This window comes from Procambarus clarkii, chromosome 15 (genome assembly GCF_040958095.1).
Source record: "Procambarus clarkii isolate CNS0578487 chromosome 15, FALCON_Pclarkii_2.0, whole genome shotgun sequence".
Taxonomy (NCBI): domain Eukaryota; kingdom Metazoa; phylum Arthropoda; class Malacostraca; order Decapoda; family Cambaridae; genus Procambarus; species Procambarus clarkii.
The window spans coordinates 49,543,176-49,566,537 of record NC_091164.1 but is presented as its reverse complement, the minus strand read 5'-3'; the positions used below and the strand labels follow the sequence as shown (position 1 = coordinate 49,566,537).

Genomic DNA, 23,362 nt, shown 5'->3' with positions numbered 1-23,362 from the left:
TTAGTTCTTGGTGGTAGTAAAGAGAGTACCACCACCTCTCTGAATTGGTCGACAGTTGTGAATTGCTGAGTAGTTAGGCATATTAAAGAGTTGAGTAGTATCCTCTTTTAACCACGTTTCAGTAAGTATAATAAAAGAGAATTTGTTGTCAATAGTTTCAATCAAGGCACTAACATCATCGAAGTGTTTGCTAAGTGATCTTACATTCAAGTTAATTACAGAGATATTGTGATTATGTGTTAATACATTGTTTACATCATGTGCTGTAAAATATTTGCAATTTTGATCATTAAAGTGATGATTGTCAAAGATAGTGGATAAGAGGTTTAGTTCTGGGTCTATACTTGTTTGCATAAGAAGGCTGGTTGCAGGAAAACAAGGCAAGAATGGCAATTACAAAACAAAATTTTGATATAAAAGGGGGAATTAAAATATAAACAAGACCTATACAAGACAAACACAAAATGAACAAAAAGAAAATGAGTAGATGCTTACAAGTCTCTCAGGTACACTGTAAGTAATAATTTGCATTTTGAGACACAGCAAAGCCAGGGGTACAATGGAGTAAGAGAGTATGGCGAGGCTAGGCAACCTAGGTAATAAATGAAAGCAAAGAAAAAGTTGAATAATAAACATAGGCAAGTTTAATCTAATGATTATTAACTATAAATAGTTTAGTTATGATCCTAAAAATAATAAGAACTAAAGAAAATGTTAATGCACTCAATTAATTAAGTCCAATATATGACTAATATATAGTCATTTTATTATATATAATATATTAGTCAATGACTAATATATAGTCATTTATATATAAATAGAAATATATTCATTGAAGGTTGTAACAGAACCCATGAGCACCACACCAGAAATAAATACAGTTTTGATATTCCAAGAGTACGACTTAATCAAACTAGAAATGCTCTACAAATCAAGGGGCCCAGAATGTGGAATGACCTTCCCAACCATGTTAAAGACTGTACCTCTCTCAACCAGTTTAAGATAAAAACTAAACACTACCTAATAAATTCCCTGTAACCTACCTTACCCCTCTATTGTCAACCCATGTCTGTTATTTTTTTTAATCTACACTGTTTGTCAACCTATTGTATTTGTGCTGCTTTTTCAGTCATGTTCCCCCTTTTTTTTTCTTTATTTGTATTTGTTCTCAACACATTTTATTCTTTATGCTCAATTAGTATTAAGTACTAGATATTAATGTTTTTCTTGCCCGAAACGCATTGCGTAATAGTGGCTTTAGGCATTGTATGTACTAGCTCTATCTATATATCAATCCATTAATGTAACATCACTTGTATGTATGTACCTTACCTGAATAAACATATTTATTTATTTATTTATTTATTTAATATAAATTAAATTAAAATTTACTTTAAAAAAGTGTAACAAGAGACTTTGGATACGTAGCCCTCACTAGGTGACAAGGGGGTTAATTATGTTGACTCAATGAGAGGGATAATAAGGTGGGACAAACCACATTGGGAGAGGAAAGTGTTGAGGTTATCCTCATTAGCAATTGTAAACATTTTACCTCCTGAGGTCTTTCTCACTTTAATCAAGCCATCTCTAACGAAGCACTGATGAATCGCAGCTGGGTTTTGATGACGGATTTGACGCAGGCGGTGGAGGAGTTGCTGTCTTTTTCTAGTCTTTTTTTCTCGTTTTTTTTTAGTTTTTTCTAGTTTTTTTCTAGCTATACCTAATAAATTCCCTGTAACCTACCTTACCCGTCTATTGTCAACCAATGTCTGTTTTTTTAAAGAGCGCTGTTTGTCGACAGAATTGTTTTTGTGCTGATTTTTTAAGCTATGTTTTCATTCCATGTTGTCATTTTATTCTTTATGCTCAATTAGTATTAAGCTTTAGTCATTTAAGTTTTTCTTGTCCGAAACGCTTTGCGTAATAGTGGCTTTAGGCATTGTATGTACTAGCCCTATCTATAAATCCATCACTCTTTGTAAAATCTCTTGTATGTATGTACCTTACCTAAATAAACATTTGATTTGATTTGATTTGAGTCAAGCACTCGTTCATGTAGATTCCCTTTCGTTGGGATGCAGCTGTCCGGACAAGATGTGATTTTATGGACTGGGAAGCTAGCTTGAGGCGAATTTTTCGCTGGTTTAGACCTGAAGGATTCCTTTTGCCTACTCTGTAGGCAGCAATAATGACAGTTTTATTTAGAGTGACACGCAATTCGTCTTTTATGAGAGCATGAACTATTTCAATACACTTTTCACCTTCACGTTCCACAGGAATATTTTGGGACGACACAATAACATAGTCAAGCAGCTTTTGCTGTCCTGTTCATCCTGGGAGATGGAATGTTGGGCAGATGACACATTTGCAGATGACACTAAGATCTATGATAAAGAAGGAAGTGAAAGTGATATTGAGACCTTACAAAGAGATCTACATGAACTCCACCAATGGTCAGATGACTGGCAAATGCTCTTTAATGTCGATAAATGCAAGACCTTACCTGTAGGGCATACATTCCACGTCACAACTACCAAATTGCCAGCTTTACCTTACAACAGATAGATGAAGAATGCGACATTGGAATCAGAATCCATCATTCACTAAAAGTTGCACAACAAGTGGGAGCGGCAGTAAAAAAAGCGAACCAAACCTTGGGAATAATCAAGCGTGCCGTTACCTTCAAGGAAACTAAAGTAGTCCTTCAATTGTATAAGTCTCTGGTGCGCCCCACCTGGATTATTGCATACAGGCATTGAGACCTTATCTTCAGAAAGACATAGCTGATCTGGAGAAGATGCAACACCGGGCAACAAAAATCATACCAGAGCTTAGTCATCTCTCGTATCAGGAAGGGTTGAGGGCCACTGGCCAAACAATACAGCAAACCAGGCATGACAGGGCGGAGCTCATCGAAACACTTAAAATACTCAACAATTGGACGATGTTGATCCGGACACTTTCTTCAATAGGTCAGATGTAACACGAACGAGGAGCAACGGGTTCAAGCTCAACAAGCCACAATGTAGGACAGAAAACAGGAGAGGCTTTTTCACCCGTATGGTGGTAAACCCGTGGAACAGCCTACTCGCCAAAAAGTAGGTAAGGTAAACGCCAAAACTCTACTGGGTTTTAAAATACAGATAGAAAAGATCGTCCAGGCAAATGGGTAGGACCTTTGACAAGCCGCCAACTTCCTGTCCTCGTTGAGGCCACCAATATTAGTGTCTCAAGTAAATTATTACCGTTATTATTATTAAATTACCGTTGGAGTGCCACAGGGCAGCATCTTAGGACCTCTTCTATTTCTTATATATATAAACGATCTGCCTAATGTCTCTAATATTCTCAAACCTATACTGTTTGCTGACGATACTACTCTTATCTATTCAAACCTCAACCCACATACACTAAATAATGTTGTGAATAATGAATTAAAAAAAGTCCACTTATGGATGTCAACGAACAAACTAACATTAAACATCGAAAAGACTTACTACATCTTATTTGGAAGCAAATCATCAAATGCAATTCAGCTACAGATAGACAACATTAACATCAGTAATAAAGATGATGGCAAGTTTCTTGGCCTATTCCTAGACAAGAGACTCAACTTCAGCACCCACATTCAACACATAACTAAGAAAGTCTCTAAGACAGTTGGTATACTCTCCAAAATCAGATATTATGTTCCTAACTCTGCTCTCTTCTCACTATATTATGCACTAATCTACCCCTATCTTAATTATGGTATCTGTGCATGGGGGTCTACCACTGCAAACCACCTTAAGCCCATCATCACACAGCAAAAATCTGCTATCAGAATGATAACTAACTCAGCTTTCAGACAACACTCAGCTCCCTTGTTTAATCCCTAAACTTGCTAAATATTAACTCCCTCCACACATTCTCTTGTGTCAACTACATTTACAAAACCCTGTTCTTAAATGCAAACTATGCTCTGAAACTCTCCCTGGACAGATGTAATAGGACCCATTATCACCACACCAGAAATAAATATCTCTTTGATATCCCAGGGTCAAACTTAATCTGTGTAAACACTCTATGCAAATTAAGGGACCTAGTCTATGGAACTCACTCCCTAGTGAATTGAAAAACTGTAAAACTTTTGCCTTATTTAAAAGCAAAACCAAAAAGTACCTAACTTCATCTTCTTAGTTTCCTACACTGAGCTTTAAATTTGCTCTGTACCTAGTGTTACCCAATCTCCTAATTTTAATGTAATATCAAACAACCTTATCATTGTGTTCATTGCTGTCTTCTTTTATGTGCTAGCCATATGCTGTATTGTGACTACCAATTTTTGTCAACTACCATTCAAGCTGTCATTGCAACCAATCTTATATTGTTTCTGCTGTATTGTGCCTACCAATTTTTTTGTCAACTACCATTCAAGCTGTCATTGCAATCAATCTTAGCTACCTATGTGCTTTAATATACTGTACCTACAATTTTCTCTCATCTTTTTTTCATTTCATGTAATCTGTTATCATTTTTTGTCTATAATTTTGCAAGTATTTACCTCCTTAAAATTTTCTTAGATTAAGGACCTGCCCGAAACGCTGCGCGTGCTAGTGGCTTTACAAGACTGTAATTACCATATTTGTATCCTCACATTCCTTATGTACATTCTTGTATATGCATAAATAAATAAATAAATAAATAAATAAATAAATAAATTAAACGTCGGCAAAAATCAGTAACCAAAGAAAATGGGAAGAGCGACATGGCGAGTAAGCGAGCGAGCGAGTGACGTCATCACAACAAAGGTTGCTATAGACGTCTCCACGACTCGTGAGGTTCGCCTGTCTTAAAGACCTGTGTCCACAATACCCGCCAAATTGTTCCTCCCACAGTACTCTCGGGACACTTATGGCAGTGTAAGTGTGTGGTGAGGCCACACCACTGAAGACATTGAGGATATACCACGAGGGAGAGACAAAACTGTTGAAGGAAGGAGTCACTGGCTCCACCTGACCACCTTGTTCCTCGCACTCTCATCATCCTCCGTAAGTACTTGAGTGCATTACCTGGCTGATGGGGTTCTGGGAGTTCTTCTACCTCCCAAGCCCGGCCCGAGGAAAGGCTCGACTTGTGAGAGTTTGGTCCACCAGGCTATTGCTTGGAGCGGCCCGCAGGGCCACATACCCACCACAGCCTGGCTGATCCGGAACTTCTCTTAGAAAACAGTCCAGTTTTCTCTTGAAGATGTCCACGGTTGTTCCGGCAATGTTTCTTATAGTCACTGGGAGAACGTTGAACAACCGTGGACCTCTGATGTTTATACAGCGAAGAGTTAGGGTGACATGATAGAGGTTTACAAGTGGATGAATGGACACAACAAAGGGGATATTAATAGGGTATGAAAAGTATCAGCACAAGACAGAACACGAAACAATGGGTATAAATTGGATAAATTTAGATTTAGGAAAGACTTGGGTAAATACTGGTTCGGTAACAGGGTTGTTGATTGTTGATTTGTGGAACCAATTACCGCGTAACGTGGTGGAGGTGGGGTCCCACGATTGTTTCAAGCGTGGGTTGGACATGTAAATGAGTGGGATTGGGTGGTTATAGATAGGAGCTGCCTCGTATGGGCCAATAGGCCGTCTGCAGTTGCCTTTGCTCTTATGTTCTTATGTTCTCTGATTGTGCCTATGGCACCTCTGCTCTTCACTGGTTCAATCCTGCATTTTCTTCCATATCATTCACTCCAGTACGTTGTTATTTTACTGTGTAGATTTGGGACCTGGCCCTCCAGTATTTTCCAGGTGTATATTATTTGGTATCTCTCGTCTCTTTTCTAGAGAGTACATTCGGAGAGCTTTGAGACGATCCCAATAATTTAGGTGTTTTATCTCAACGATGCGTGCCGTATATGTTCTCTGTATTCCCTCTATTTCAGCAATCTCTCCTGCTCTGAAGGGGGGAAGTGAGTACTGAGCTTTCTGCTCCACCATTGTCTTACACCCCAACATACAATTGTTAATAATAATAATAATAAAAATTTATTTAAGAAAAGTACATACTGTACATAGTTGCAGAGTTACAGTACAAACATTCTGTTTGATTTAAAGATAGAGGTAGTACATACAATACCTAAAGCCACTAGTATGCATAGCATTTGGGCAAGGTGAGGTGGGGAAAAAAAAACACTTAGACTAAAACTTAATAGTAACTAAGCTTAAAGTATAATTGCATTGAAAGAAAAAAATAAAAATAATAAAAGATGAAAAAAGGGGGGGAACATGGTAGAAAATAGTCAATATACAAGTTGGTCAACAAACAGCATTTTTTTTCTTCAACAAAAATGTTGGGGTATGGAAATAGGACTATGGAATTGTTGGAGGTGTAGATGTAGGCCAATAGAATTGTTGGGGTAAATTATATGCCAATGGCATTGTTGGGGTGTGGACATTGGCCTATCGAATAATGATAACTTTTATAATAATAATAATAATAATGAGAAATTCCACTGGGACTGTGTGGTGTTGCAAACCCATGACCAAGGCATTGCCAGCTGCATACTCTACCACTGTACCACCACTGACTTTCTTACAATCGGATTTCTACTAATATCACAGGAAGTCTGTGATATCCTGATATCACAGTCCTGAAGCCAGTCCAAGTTTTATGTAAGACCCCCAAGCACTCAGGTGAAGGATAAAGTACTGTAGTTCAACATTGTATGCACAACTTCAGATACACAGAAAGTAGCACTAAGGAGATATACATCAATGAACAATCCACTGAGGCTGTGAGGTAATGCAAACATTGCAGGTTTGCATCATCTCACAGCCCGAGTGAATTTTCTCATTGATGTATATCACTTTAGTGTGATTTTCTGTGTAAATATTAATAATAATAATATTATTTATTCAAAAGATTGTGTGTACAAAGAACATAAGAATATTGTTCAACTGAAGGGACAGAAGTTACACATACTAATGAAGCCACAATTACGCAAAGCGTTTCGGGCAAAATTAATAATAATATAGAAATTTTTTAATTAAAGTTGTGACGGGATAAAACACTTAATACTTTATTAGAGAAGTAAGCTAACAAAATGAGAATGTTCAAGGAAAATAAAAAATTAATACAAAGAAGGTGATACTTAAGGATGACAAGCATAGACTATTACATTATGGAGTCAGTAGTTCTAGCAACAGTACAGTAGTTTATTTACATTAATTATAGAATGGAAATACAAGGTGTAATTTAGAAAAGCAAGTGAACTATTCCTCATAACATTTTCTTTGAACATATCAGAACATAGAGTAACATACTATAATTTAAGGTTAATTTGGCCAACAGTTTCAAATAACCAAGATCATAAAGGACACGAGTAAACACTTTATCAAAGAAATGCATGAAATTAGATGACATTAAATGTAGACAGTAAATGTAGAAATTAAATGTGTGTCCTCGCTTGAATGAACTATATGGGGCATAGCCGATTCATTCCAGTGTGGAATTCATTCCATCCGTTCGGCCCCCAGCAACTCCCTTCCCCCCAAAAAAAAATAAATAAAAAATACAATCACATTAATGCATATGCCAGTCCACATTTGCCTTATGAAAAATTTAAATAATAAAGAATTTGTATTGCAATGAAATACATTGATATGGCATGCTACAGTACTGTACTTACCCTACCAGTTGAGTTTTGTGGTGCAAACTTTGTTAGCCTTAATATCCTGAGAGTGCCACACACATGAATATAAATTGTTTAAAGAACAGTAACTTTTCTAACAAATGTACATTATACACTACAGTCTGTACATAAAGTACAGACCTAGAATCACACTACTGCAGTACACTTATATCATATAAACTACACTTTGTACATTTAATGTCATTAGAACTGTGCTGTACAGCTCAATTGGTACTCCCAGGTAAGTTATGGCTAGTGCTGGGTGCTGGTCTAGTGGCCTGGGCATCCTCAGAAGGTGAGTTCTTGCTAGTGCTGGGTGCTGGTCCACTTGCCTGTACATCCTTAGAAGGTGTGTCCTTGCTAGTGCTGGGTGCTGGTGGGTGGGTCCTTAGAAGGTGGTCTTGCTAGTGCTGGGTGCTGGTCCAGTTGCCTGGCATCCTTAGAAGGTGAGTCTTGCTAGTGCTGGGTGCTGGTCCAGTTGCCTGGACATCCTTGGAAGGTGAGTCCTTGCTAGTGCTGGGTGCTGGTCCAGTTGCCTGAGCATCCTTGGAAGGTGAGTTCCTTGCTAGTGCTGGGTGCTGGTCCAGTTGCCTGGGCATCCTTAGAAGGTGAGTCTTGCTAGTGCTGGGTGCTGGTCCAGTGCCTGGACATCCTTGGAAGGTGAGTCCTTGCTAGTGCTGGGTGCTGGTCCAGTTGCCTGAGCTTTCTTGGAAGGTGAGTCCTTGCTAGTGCTGGGTGCTGGTCCAGTTGCCTGGGCATCCTCGGAAGGTGTGTCCTTGCTAGTGCTGGGTGCTGGTCCAGTGGCCTGGACATCCTCGGAAGGTGAGTCTTTGCTATTGCTGGGTGCTGGTCCTGTAGGCCTACTGTGAAATCGTACCAAAAACTTTGGAATCTTAGATTGTTTCTTTGTCGTATGCTTCATTATAATATCTTTCACGTCCTTTAGGTGCTGGTAATAATCTGTCAGCTCTTCATTATCAGTTACAGTAACCAAATCAAGCAGATCATTAACCTTTTGCAATGATGCAGCATATGGAATAGATAACACACTATCATCTTCCTCTTCCACATCCTCATCATTATTACCAGTAACAGACTAGATAATCTCATCATCAGTTAATTCACCATAACCTGGATCATCAGCATCATTATCTAACCATGCGTTCACATCAGAAAGTTGCAAATCTTCCTCACATGCATCTCTGAATGTCTCAAAAATCGCATTATCATAGCCCTCAAAATCAGCCATCTTAATCTTCATTCTAACCAGGTACCGGACTCAGATTTTTATTCCATGCATTCTTTAATGTGGTGACCTTTAACTCGCTCCATTCTTTGGCCTAGTTGTAAATTGCATCTTTAATTGAATATTTCTTGAAGTTTTCTAGTGTTCTACTAGCCTTTGTATGAACAAATCCACAAGGGCCGTGACGAGGATTCGAACTTGCGTCCGAGAGCATACTTTGTATCCTTATTAGTCACTGTGTTGCTCGGGCTCCAAATATGGCACCCCCTGTGTGCAGGAAATAAATTCTTGGCAAAATTTTTTTTCTCTTCTAATTTAAAATAAAGTCTCTGATCACGGGAAACTAAAGAATAAATATTGTATGTGACATACTTTAGCCGTGATGGAGCTGGGAAGTTTAGTAAATTTTGGGCACTAGGCGATGGAGCGCTCAGGGTTCATCGCTATGCTCAAAATTATGGGGCTTATATATATGACATCTATGTATATATATTTATTTATTTATTTATTTATTTATATACAAGAAGGTACATTGGGTTTGTGAGAATACATAGCATGGTATTTACAATTTTGTAAAGCCGCTAATACGCACAGCGTTTCGGGCAGGTCCTTAATCTAACAGATAATTTTAAGTAGGTAAATTCTAGCAGAATTAATAAAATGATAACAGATACATTACAAGAAAAAAATGAGATGAGAGAGATTAGTAGGTATATTAAAGCACATTGGTATATTAAAGCTATGATTGATTGCATTGACAGCTTGATTGGTAATTTAAACAAAGATTAATAGGCACGATACAGCAAATTGATAGCACATATAAGAAGACAGCAATGATCACAATGGTAAAGTTGTTTGGATTGGGTACATCAAGATTGGGAGATTGGGTAGCACTAGATACAGTGCAATTTTAAAGCAACAAGGTAGAAAACTATGAAGATGAAATTATGTACTTTTTAGTTTTGTTTTTGAATGACGCCAAAGTTGGACAGCTTTTCAATTCATTAGGGAGTGAGTTCCATAGACTAGGTCCCTTTATTTGTATAGTGTGTTTACTCAGATTAAGTTTGACTCTGGGGATTTTACAGAGATATTTATTTCTGGTGTGGTGATAATGGGTCCTATTACATCTGTCCAGGGAGAGTTTCAGAACATGATTTGCATTTAAGAACAGGGTTTTGTAAATGTAGTTGACACAAGAGAATGTGTGGAGTGAGATTATGTTTAGCATGTTGAGGGAGTTAAACAAGGGGGCTGAGTGTTGTCTGAAAGTAGAATTGGTTATTATTCTGATAGCAGATTTTTGCTGGGTAATGATGGACTTGAGGTGGTTTGCAGTGGTTGAACCCCATGCACAGATACCATAATTAAGATAGGGATAGATAAGTGCATAATATAGTGAGATGAGAGCAGAGTTAGGTACATAATATCTGATTTTGGAGAGTATACCAACTGTTTTAGACTTTCTTAGTTATGTGTTGTATGTGGGTGCTGAAGTTGAGTCTCTTGTCTAGGAATAGGCCATGAAACTTTCCATCATTTTTATTACTAATGTTAACATTGTCTATCTGAAGCTGAATTGCATTTGTTGATTTGCTACCAAATAAGATGTAGTAGGTCTTTTCTATGTTAAGTGATAGTTTGTTGATTGACATCCATAAGTGGACTTTTTTAGTTTATTATTAACAACATTATTTAGTGTATGTAGGTTGGGGTTAGAATAGATGAGGGTAGTATCATCACCAAACAATATAGGTTTCAGAATGTTAGAGACATTAGGCAGATCATTGATGTATATAAGAAATAGGAGAGGTCCCAAGATGCTGCCCTGTGGCACTCCAACGGTTATTAGTAGAGTGGGAGAGGTTATATCATTGATGGCTACACATTGGTATCTATCACTATGATAGGATTGGATATAGTCCAGGGCATGGCCTCGGATTCCATTGTAAAACCATAAAGGTGTTTTGTTTTGTTGTATTTAATATATACTGTGTATATATATATATATATATATATATATATATATATATATATATATATATATATATATATATATATAAATATATATAATATATATATATATATATATATATATATATATATATATATATATATATATATATATATATATATATATATATATATATATATATATATATATATATATATATTGTTAGTTCATGAGTCACAGACAAGGATTTGAAAGGTGCCATTCAGTCGGCCTGAAACTCACACCTCTAAGTGTTAATGACCTCAGGTTGACCTGAGGTCAGCTCAAGCAAATTTCACCTTGCTTCTGCTAATCTGATAATTGTAGCCTGATAGCCTTCAAACAAGCCGCCAGTTTTAGGTGTGGCTTGGTAGAGTGCCTGGGGCTATCTACTTGTGAGCGGAGTTAGCTACTAGGTTTCCCAATATATACTCGGAGAGCTGTAGATTCGGGAGGATAAGCAATAGGAGAACAGGCTTCAGAGTAGAACAGAGGACAGCATAGCCAGGGAGGCTGTCAGCCGGACGGGGCGGGACTGTTCCTGTCAACTACAGTCTCCCCCTCCCTCTCTATTCAGCTATTGGCAGACACTTGGCGAGTTGAATATGGAAGGTGACTTAGTCGTGTTTACTAGTGTTGTGTGACTAGCAGGGGCAGACAGTGGTAATGGTCTCAAATTCTTGGGTAGTGGCTCACTTTGTAATTTAATAGTGAACCTTCAGTTTGTTTGCTTGAATTATGATATCTATCCTTTTAAATATACTTGATGAATTTATTGAGAAATTCACTTACTTTTAATCTGATTTTAATTAATCCTAGATTTGGGATTTTTGGATACAATATGCAGACTAAAGTGTAGAGTACTCTTGAGACTATGGGATTAAAGAATCTTGCCTGTAACATGATTCCCGTTGACATATGCTAATAACATCTTTTGATACAGACAAGTTCCATTCCTTGTCATGTATGTACTGTCTAGAATGGATGGTGGCAGCACTACTACTTCTACTGTCTACTTTTGTACTTCTACCCACCTACCCTTCTACCTCTACCTCCACTCTTCTCCGTACTCTCTCTCTTCTCCCTCCGCCCCTCTCCAAACTCTCCCTTTCAACTGACAACCCTCCTCGCTCCTCCCACCTCCCTACCTCTCTCACCCCAAACCCTCACTCATTACTTCATTATCCATTTCTTCCCTTTTGGTTCTTGTATACGTTTGTGGCAGTGAAATGGTTCTGGAGTTTCTCTAGAGTTTGCGGGTAGCTGATCAATTTACGGTGCCTTGTAGTTGTAGCACCTAGGTAATCAAATACCTGGGTTACGAGGTGTTGAACAAGAGAGGTTGCAGTAGAAACTCTGGGGGGAACTCTAGAGTAGTTGACTAACTGCGGGGCGAACTAATGGACTAAAGAGAGCTATTTCCCCCCCCCCCCCCTCCGTTACACCATAATGATGGAGTTTACGTAAGAGGTAGTTGTGATTAACAGTATCAAAGGCCTTTCTCAGGTCAATGAAGAGTCCAATCGGAAACTCATTTTTGTCAAGGGCTGAGTAAATTATATTAAGGAGACTAATAATTGTATCGTTGGTACTCTTTTGGGAGCAGAAGCCAGACTGACGGGCTGAGTATGTCAAATTTTACTAGGTAGGAGTAGAGCTGTTTGTAGATAATTTTTTCAAATATTTTTGATAGTATGGGTAGGTTTGATATTGGTCTATAATTGTTTATGTCTGCCGGATTGCTTCCTTTATGAACTGGTGTTACTCTTGCTTTTTAAGGATATCAGGGAAGGTATGACACTCTAGGGATTTGTTGAACAGCAGAACTATGGGTGGCGCAAGGGCATGGGAGGCGCTCTTGTATACAGTGGATGGGATTTCACTGATGTTCCCAGCTTTGGTTTTTTGTGAGTGTATGATGGACACAACATCTGTCAGGCTGACTGGTGAAAGGAGAAGATAGTTTGGATAGCTGCCTGAGAGATATGTATTGATATGTGTCCGAGTCTGTGGGATTTTACTGGCAAGGTTAGCACCAGCCGATGAAAAGAAGCTATTAAATTCATTTGCCATTTTAAATCAGTTGACACTGTGTAGCTATCCTTAGAGAGTATTATCTGGTTGTGGGAGTGTCGTTTTGTTCCTAGGATATTAGAGATGGTTTTCCATGTGTTTTTCATGTTGCCTTTTGCTTCTTTGAATCTATTCACATAATATGAAAGTTTAGCTTTTCTTATGATACTGGTAAGCACTGATGAGTACCTTTTAACTACTTCCTTTGTAACTAGGCCAATCCTAGATTTCTTTTCATATTCAAGTTTTTTGTTGATTGATTTGAGTATGCCACTTGTGAGCCACGGATTGTTTATTCTTTTGTCAGTTACTTGTTTGATAAGGAGGGGACAGTGAGTATTGAAGAAGTTTAGAGTTTTGGAGAGAAAGAGGTTAGTTAATGAGTTTATATCCTGTGTATTCTTGAATTCAGATTCCCAGTTAATATTGTGAAGTGCATTTGAGAGATTGCCTAAAGCTGATTCACTGTGTAGCCTGAATCAAAGTTTGCTTCTGGTGGTGTTATGTCCATGTTTGCTATGAGGAAGGTACGATAGTGGTCAGTTGTTCAATCATAGATTATACAAGATGTAAGGTGTATATTATATTCTACGATCAAACAGTGTTTTTGCTGTTATTACACTATATACACACATTGTATATAACCATCTACATATGTGTTCACCATAATGAACCACTAAGTTCGTTTGGTGAGCCCAAAAAAACAAGATTGAGCTGCCACACCCAGCCAGCCCTCCCTCACTTCTCCAACACCTTACTCGCCAACATTCCTCCTCCCACCATACTGTTATTGTTTTTATTACACTATTTACACACATTATGTATAAATATCAACATGTTTTATTCACCATAACCATACAACTAAACTGGTATTATGTCCAAACAGAACAGTGGCCACCATACACTGCATGACAAGTCACACAGCAGACGACAACGCTACGAGTACGACGCCACCTCCCTCACCAAAATGGTTCCTCCCAATATACTCCTGTTGCTGTTATTACACTATATACACACGCATTATATATATGTATCTACGTTTGTGTTCACCATAGTGAACCACTAAGCTAGTATGGTGAGCAAAACAAGAATGGCTGCCACACACTGACGCTACCTCGATTCCCTCCCTCCCTCACCAAAATTCCACCTCCCACAATATTATGCACAGCACTAATTATCACCACAATCCTGCTATTATCGTCCTATCATGGCTAAATAATACCAGTTACATATATATTTTGACATTATTTGGCAATGCTGTGGTCACAAGCTGAACAGCAGTGCTGTGAGCTCATGTTGTGTGCGCCAGCCTTGGTTGTTCACTCAGTACTGAGGCTCTTACACCCGGGAATGTTGCCCAAGATTTTTTTTTAAATGGCGTCTGTTTATAAGAGCGCCACAATCCTGCTATTATCACAATCCTGGTCACTAAATCCTGTAAATTAATAATAGTCCACACGTTTATTTTGTAAAGGAACATATGAAGTCATTTGAAGATTCCTAGATGGACAAAATAATGCTGTTGTGCTGTGGCTAGCGCTGTGAACATCTTGAAGAGCATTCATTCACTGACATTTGAACATTGTACACAGTCATTATCACACTCAGGCTCTTCTGTAATACTATCATGTCTAAATAATACCAGTTAGATATATATTTTGACATTATTTGGCAATGCTGTGGTCACAAGCTGAACAGCAGTGCTGTGAGCTCATGCCGCGTGCGCCAGCCTTGGTTGCTCACTCAGTACTGAGGCTCTTACACCCGGGAATGTTGCCCACGATTTTTTTTAAATGGCGTCTGTTTATAAGAGCCCTGAGGAGGCTGATGTGAACCCCATGTAGCTGCGGGAGTTTTGAATCATACGCTATACCTATTAAGATCCCTGAGGTGTGTTACGCACCACCCGTCGAGCGCCTACAAGCTCGTTGCGCAGTGCAGTGGTTAAGTATCTCGTCTTCCTCAGTGAGCAGAACTTCCATAATGTCTAAATTCATAGCTCAGGCATTAGCCTCAGACATTAGCCAGACAAAGCCTTTTGAGAGCATAGATAACCCTTAATCCATGAGTTGTATTACAGATGTAGTGTTTGGTGATAAAGCCATACTGTACATGTTATTTTGCCATCAGGCGATGTTAATTTAGCAATGGGGTGAGCTGGGGCATTATCAGTCAACAACATTACCTTTACCTCAGCAGGATGAATTCTACACTCATTGATCTGCTGCTTTTTTACTAATTTATAAAAGTGATTCTGGAACCAATCCTCAAAAATAATCTGTGTGAACCAGGCATTTTTTTGTGTTGTAGTAGATGACAGGTAATCTGTTCATGCAGTTTTTCAATGCTTTTGGGTTGGCATATTTCCCAACAATTGCGTTCTTTGTTCGGTGACTGCCATCTGCGTTACAGCACAATAATGCTGAAATTCTTTCCTTCTTTACCTTGCAACCAGGAATACTCTACTCAAGCCTGAAGGCCAAAGTGTTTCTTTGAAGGCATTTCCAGTTAAAGACTGTTACATCTGCATTGTACACTTAAAACCAGCTTAGATTATTAGATATCATGTGCTGAGAAAGTTTATGCTTATATGCATTAGCACTTCCAACACCTGCACTTAATGCCTCGCCACAAATTTTCTTGTTAATGATGCCATACCTCTCTTTAAATTGACATACCCATTCAGTGCTAGCCTTAAAATTGTCTATGTTTAACTTTACAGTAAGTCTTTCAGCTGCATTTCTAATAGAATCAACTGAAACAGCAATTCCTTTCGCACCATGCTGTGTAAACCATTTAAATACAGACGAGTCCAAATCCGTATACTTAGCAGGCCTCAATTTTTCCTGTTGCCTAGTTTGAGCAAAGAATTTCTTAATATTATCCTTCTGCTTTTTTTTTTATCACAAACTGTAGCTTTACCAATGCTGAATTCTTGGGCGAGTTGAGTGACAGAGTATCCATGCTCTGCTTTCTCTATCAAGTCAACTTTCTAATCAATTGACAAATATTTTCTCTTTTGTTTTATACCTTCAGTACCATGAATGCTGCTCTGAGACATCTTGACAAATTAAATGAGTTCAAACAGTAAAAATGTTCAAATTTATCACGAAAATCCTTCGCATGTGAGCCCGACGTTTTTACCCCAGGAAGAGGAGAAGCACATGGTGCCAGCCATATCATCCAGGTCCAATGCGTTGACATGACCTGTGCTTATTTTATAGGCATTCTCAAAATTTGATGTACATATTGACTGTTACAAGTTGTTTTATTTAAAATATTATTATTGTTATAATTAGAGAAATATTGTTAGTGTGAAGTTTTATGCATTTTATACAGTACAGTTCTGTATTAACCCTTAAGCTGTGCATGGCATACATATACGACAGGACCTGATGGCAAAGTTCAATTTCTCAAATTTGCTCTAATGCTTTCCAGTTTTTTGTGCATATTAGCAAATCCTGCAACTTTGTCTAAATGATCATAAATGTAACTAGAAAAATAAGAAAATAAAAAAAAAATTAAAAAATTGAATATTGAAAACTTCAGGTTTTGAAATCAGCTGCAAGAATATAAACTGACACCAATTGTTCATTTGGTGTTATTATGCTCTCAGAATAGTATATGATCTTTATTTTCATAGATTTAGAAAATATATGTTTTCAGTTTAGTTTACTGTAAAATAAATTGTCAGTGTGGCATCTGAATTATGCGCCAAATTTAGAAAAATTGGTAACTCCAAATGTTTAGGGTTTGTGAAAAATCCATTCTAATAGGATTGTAGAACAGACAGCTGTCCACATTATTTGTAAAAATGGTGAGAATCGGTAAGAAACTGGATTTTTTTAAGCTGACTCAAAGTTGAAACTCTAGTTTTAGAGATAATTGAAGTTGAAGTTATCGACAATGAATAAGGTAGATCTAACTCATTAATTTAGTTATATGTTTTAATAAACGTTGTTTGGCATTCATACTCGAATATGTGAAAGTTGTAGGTCAATATGTGTTGAAATGACGTTAAGAAAAAATACCCCCCCCCCTCCCGGGGGGTGGGTATTTTGGGCCGTGGATGTCGGCCGAGCGGACATCACGCTGGATTCGTGATCCTGTGGTCCTGGGTTCGATCCCAGGCGCCGGCGAGAAACAATGGGCAGAGTTTCTTTCACCCTATGCCCCTGTTACCTAGCAGTAAAATAGGTACCTGGGTGTTAGTCAGCTGTCACGGGCTGCTTCCTGGGGGTGGAGGCCTGGTCGAGGACCGGGCCGCGGGGACACTAAAGCCCCGAAATCATCTCAAGATAACCTCCCCCAAAAAAAATATAGGGATAATTAAAATGATTTGGGGGATAAAAATTTATACTTTATAAAAGTGACAAAGCCCTAATCTGGTCCCTAATCATCAAAACCGCCTAAAAGAGACCGAAAATAGAATTTGAAATCTGTGAAAAACTTGGTAAAAAAATTCGAAGTCCCAAGTTCTGCCAGTTGTGACTGATTTATTTGATGACCAATTTCATTCTATCTTGACATAGTTAGGGATGGGTATGCATTCTCCAGGATGTAGAGGTTACACCAAAATCAGATAATAACCAAAAAGAGACGAGAAAAAAATTCCCCCCCTCCCCACCAAAAAAAATTATTATTTGAACATTAACCTCTTAACTGCGCGGCATCCAAATATGAACCCCCCCCCCCCTAGTGCGCTGGAAATAAAACCTCTAGAAAAAATTCTTTTCTGTTTTAAAAGTGTCAAAAACCCTTTCCTGAGTATGGGTATAGTAACAGGTCAAAATTGTACGTACTTTGGCTGCTATGGGGTCCGTAAGTTCGTGCGTGATGGCATCATTCCCTGGTCGCCCGTGGCGTACATCCCCGGGGCCGGTAGGGTGCTTGGGACAGGATGCACGAGTTGCATCCTGTCCCGAGCGCACCCCAGATGTGGGCCTGCATGCGCGTTGCGCAGTTATTAAAGTGTTAAAAATATAATAGCATATTAACATTAGGCAATACATTTTTATGATATATAACAAAATAGAGCATAATAACATACTCATTATTATTGGTATTATTATGTATTACTATAAAGGCACCAGCTGCATATCCACTTTGTGGACACTTCTTGCTACTATTCTTCTTCTTTGTACATTGGACAAGTGCTTGCATCTCTTTATTACTGCATTATCCCTTAGTTCAAGTTGATAGGAGCTGTTCTCCTTATCAACGAAATGTTCTTGTTAAAATTGTCTAAAGTACATTTCTGAAAACATTGCGATGACGCTTAAGCCAATAAGTTGGAGATTTGTTTTAACATTTAATATTAATTTTCACATAATTAAAATATTTTTTCCCAGGCCCAGCTTTTACAACCCCCATTTACAGCCCAGGCTGTAGCAGCTTAACCCTTAAACTGCGCATGGGGTATATATACGCCATGAGTAACATGTCCCACGGTGCGCATGACGTACATATACGCCATAGGGTGCCAGGCCCGATTCAAATGGCCCACGGCTACACGGGGTTCACATTAGCTTCCTCAGGGCTCTAGTAACAAGACGCCATTTAAAAAAAAATCATGGGCAATATTCTCAGGTGTGAGAGGCACAGTACTGTTGGAGCAACCAAGGCTGGTGCACGCAGCATGAGCGAACAGCATTGCTGTACAGCTTGTGACCACAGCATTGCCGAAAAATGTCAAAATAAATATATAATTGCTATTATTTAGCGATGACAATATTACAGATGACCCCTGACTGTGATATAAATAACCAGGGTTGTGATAATAGCAGGATTGTTGTAATAATTAGCGCTGTGGGACGAGTGATGCTGAGAGAAGGATGGAGGTAGCATCGTTTACTGACTGTGTGGCCACCTGTTATTGTCTGCATTCACCATACCAGCTCAGTGGTTCTCTATGGTGAACACAAATGTAGATACTTATATATAATGTGTGCATTAGTGTAATAACAGCAAAAGGATTATGCTGGGTGGAGCCATTTGGGTGAAGGAGGTGATGTCGTCTGCATGATTTGTCTAGCTGTTTAGAGGGTGGTCACTATGCTCTTTGGGCACTCTACAAGCTTAGGTGTACAGTTACAGTGCATACAACATGTAGATACTTATATATAATATGTGTATATATGGGGAGCCGGTCGACCGAGCGGACAGCACGCTGGACTTGTGATCCTGGGTTCGATCCCAGGCGCCGGCGAGAAACAATGGGCAGAGTTTCTTTCACCCTATGCCCCTGTTACCTAGCAGTAAAATAGGTACCTGGGTGTTAGTCAGCTGTCACGGGCTGCTTCCTGGGGGTGGAGGCCTGGTCGAGGACCGGGCCGCGGGGACACTAAAAACCCCCGAAGTCATCTTAAGATACCCTTAAGAAATGGCAATAACACTGCAAACAGTATTGTTGGGGGAGAAAGTTTAGTGTGTGTGACCTTGAATGAGTGAGGGAGCCTCCAGCTGTGTGTATAGCGACGACTCTTAGTGCCTGAACTAACTATATCAGCTTAGCTGTACAGTTGTGGTGAACAAAATATATACATACTTATATATAACGTCTGTATATAGTGTAATAACACCACAAATGGTATTGTTGGGGGAGAGAGTTTAGTGCGTGTGACCTTGAATGAGTGAGGGAGCCGCCAGCTGACTGTGTGTATAGCAACAACTTGTAGTGCCTGAACTAACTATATCAGCTTATCTGTACAGTTGTGGTGAACAAAACATGTTGATTCTTATATATAACATCTGTATATTTTGAATAAAACATAAAACAGGATGGTGGGAGGAAAAAGTGGGCGAGTGAGGCGCTTTTGAGGGAGTGGCAGCGAGTGGCTGGCTGGTGTGTGGCAGTCACTCCTCGTTGCTTTTCGACTCTCAATACCAACTTAGTGGTTCGTCATGGCGAACAAAACATGCAGATAGTTATATATAACCTGTGTATAGAGTGTAATAGCAGCAAAACTATTTGTTTATTGTTTTATGAACATATTAATTGAATCACTAATATGCACACCATACTTTTGAGTATAGCAATTATTCATCACTTTTATTATATAAATATATTACAATACACACTATTGAATAATATTACGACAAAAAACTAAGAAAAAATCATTCAGAGACATAGAAATAATTAAGTGATAATATCTTTGCGGCAACTCCCAACTGTCAGCGCGGGTGACGCTGACCGGCTCTGACAACCGCTCTGTCAACGCCCGCTTTTTGCCAGACTTCCTCGTTCAATTGTGGCCAAAATATGTCACCTATTATTTTTTTTTTATTTTTCCCGTGCTCAGAGAACACATACAGTATTAACATTTTAAGAAGACGAAATAATTTGTTAGAATTTTTTTTCTTGCGCACATGGGTGTAAATGTCCTCAGGACCCCTGAGCAGTGGAAGGGTTAAGGGTTAATGCACATGGTTTGTATTATGTAGGCTACTTGAGAGGGGAAGGGAGGCAGCCGAGAACCCGCCCATAACCCCCTTTCCCGCCCACCCTCCTTACTCCTGCCCATCTTTCTTACTCCTGCCCATCTTCCTTACTCCTGCCCACCCTCCTTACTCCTGCCCATCCTCCTTATTCCTGACTACCCTCTTCACTCCTGCCCACCCTCCTTATTCCTGCCCACCCTCCTTACTCCTGCCCATCCTCCTTATTCCTGACTACCCTCTTCACTCCTGCCCACCCTCCTTATTCCTGCCCACCCTCCTTACTCCTGCCCACCCTCCTTATTCCTGCCCACCCTCCTTACTCCTGCTCACCCTCTTTACTCCTGCTCACCCTCCTTACTCCTGCCCACCCTCCTTATTCCTGCCCACCCTCCTTATTCCTGTCCATCCTCCTTACTCCTGCCCACCCTCCTTATTCCTGCCTACCTTCCTTACTCCTGCCCACCCTCCTTATTCCTGCCTACCCTCCTTACTCCTGCCCACCCTCCTTACTCCTGCCCACCCTCCTTACTCCTGCCCACCCTCCTTACTCCTGCCCACCCTCCTTACTCCTGCCCACCCTCCTTACTCCTGCCCATCCTCCTTACTCCTGCCCACCCTCCTTACTCCTGCCCATCCTCCTTACTCCTGCCCACCCTCCTTATTCCTGCCCATCCTCATTACTCCTGCCCACCCTCCTTACTCCTGCCCATCCTCCTTACTCCTGCCCACCCTCCTTATTCCTGCCCACCCTCCTTACTCCTGCCCACCCTCCTTACTCCTGCCCACCCTCCTTACTCCTGCTCACCCTCCTTACTCCTGCCCACCCTCCTTACTCCTGCCCATCCTCCTTACTCCTGCCCACCCTCCTTACTCCTGCCCACCCTCCTTACTCCTGCCCACCCTCCTTACTCCTGCCCACCCTCCTTACTCCTGCCCATCCTCCTTACTCCTGCCCACCCTCCTTACTCCTGCCCATCCTCCTTACTCCTGCCCATCCTCCTTACTCCTGCCCACCCTCCTTACTCCTGGCTACCCTCCTTACTCCTGGCTATCCTCCTTACTCCTGGCTACCCTCCTTACTCGTGCCCACCCTCCTTACTCCTGCCCACCCTCCTTACTCCTGCCCACCCTCCTTATTCCTGCCCACCCTCCTTACTCCTGGCCACCCTCCTTACTCCTGGCTACCCTCCTTACTCCTGCCCACCCTCCTTACTCCTGCCCACCCTCCTTACCCCTGGTCACCCTCCTTACTCCTGCCCACCCTCCTTACTCCTGCCCACCCTCCTTATTCCTGCCCACCCTCCTTACTCCTGCCCACCCTCCTTACTCCTGTCTACCCTCCTTACTCCTGGCCACCCTCCTTATTCCTGCCCACCCTCCTTACTCCTGCCCATCTTCCTTACTCCTGCCCATCTTCCTTACTCCTGCCCATCTTCCTTACTCCTGCCCATCTTCCTTACTCCTGCCCACCCTCCTTACTCCTGCCCATCCTCCTTATTCCTGACTACCCTCTTCACTCCTGCCCACCCTCCTTATTCCTGCCCATCCTCCTTACTCCTGCCCACCCTCCTTATTCCTGCCTACCTTCCTTACTCCTGCCCACCCTCCTTATTCCTGCCTACCCTCCTTACTCCTGCCCACCCTCCTTACTCCTGCCCACCCTCCATACTCCTGCCCACCCTCCTTACTCCTGCTCACCCTCCTTACTCCTGCCCACCCTCCTTACTCCTGCCCACCCTCCTTATTCCTGTCCATCCTCCTTACTCCTGCCCACCCTCCTTATTCCTGCCTACCTTCCTTACTCCTGCCCACCCTCCTTATTCCTGCCTACCCTCCTTACTCCTGCCCACCCTCCTTACTCCTGCCCACCCTCCATACTCCTGCCCACCCTCCTTACTCCTGCTCACCCTCCTTACTCCTGCCCACCCTCCTTACTCCTGCCCATCCTCCTTACTCCTGCCCACCCTCCTTACTCCTGCCCACCCTCCTTATTCCTGCCCACCCTCCTTACTCCTGCCCACCCTCCTTACTCCTGCCCACCCTCCTTACTCCTGCCTACCTTCCTTACTCCTGCCCACCCTCCTTACTCCTGGCTACCCTCCTTACTCGTGCCCACCCTCCTTACTCCTGCCCACCCTCCATACTCCTGACCATCCTCCTTACTCCTGGCCACCCTCCTTACTCCTGTCTACCCTACTTATTCCTGCCCACCCTCCTTACTCCTGGCCACCCTCCTTACTCCTGTCTACCCTCCTTATTCCTGCCCACCCTCCTTATTCCTGCCCACCCTCCTTACTCCTGGCCACCCTCCTTACTCCTGCCCACCCTCCTTACTCCTGCCCACCCTCCTTATTCCTGCCCATCCTCCTTACTCCTGCCCACCCTCCTTACTCCTGCCCACCCTCCTTACTTGGGCTCAACGCACAATACCTAAACAAAATTATTGAATTTTTCTAAACATTTACTATGTTTTGGTGGGAAAATTTTTGTCATAGAAACCTTAAATTTGTTTTATTTTGCCTTAATAGGTAATACTGCTTCCAGTCTCTGCTCAGCTTCCCAGGACGATAGCAAACACAACTCTGGCCCATTAATGATGGTAAGGACAATTTTATTCTTACTGTACTACCAGTGTGTGTGTTTATCATGTTGATGTCAATAACCAGTGATTGTGAGTGTATTAATCAAAATATTTTCATTAACTAGTGTATTAATGTTGGTGTTGTCTTTTATCACTGGGATAAGCGAGTTTAGTGAGCATCAGTCCGGTGCTATGGTGATTGTTTTTATCTTTTCTGATAGACTTAATAGTATCATTAACGTTTATCTCTGATATGGTACCTGGAGTACCTGGAGAGAGTTTCGGGAGTTCTTTTTCTCCCCGATCCCGACCTGGGGTCTGGCTTGACTTGTGATAACTTGATCCAACAGGCTG

General features: G+C 40.7%; 2 protein-coding genes across 2 annotated transcripts in view; one reads left to right on the top strand and one right to left on the bottom strand.

Annotated features, from left to right (window-relative positions):
* LOC138365095 (uncharacterized protein PF3D7_1120000-like) overlaps window positions 1–8,924 on the bottom strand; it is a 58,963-nt gene extending 50,039 nt beyond the window's left edge. Inside the window, exon 1 of the mRNA XM_069325208.1 lies at window positions 8,801–8,924. Within this exon, the coding sequence (XP_069181309.1) occupies window positions 8,801–8,924 (124 nt within the window). The remainder of the gene's footprint in view (window positions 1–8,800) is intronic.
* LOC138364949 (tripartite motif-containing protein 59-like) overlaps window positions 4,788–23,362 on the top strand; it is an 81,732-nt gene continuing 63,157 nt past the window's right edge. Inside the window, exons 1-2 of the mRNA XM_069325032.1 lie at window positions 4,788–5,030; window positions 22,956–23,026. Of these exons, the coding sequence (XP_069181133.1) occupies window positions 23,021–23,026 (6 nt within the window). The 5' untranslated portion in view covers window positions 4,788–5,030; window positions 22,956–23,020. The remainder of the gene's footprint in view (window positions 5,031–22,955; window positions 23,027–23,362) is intronic.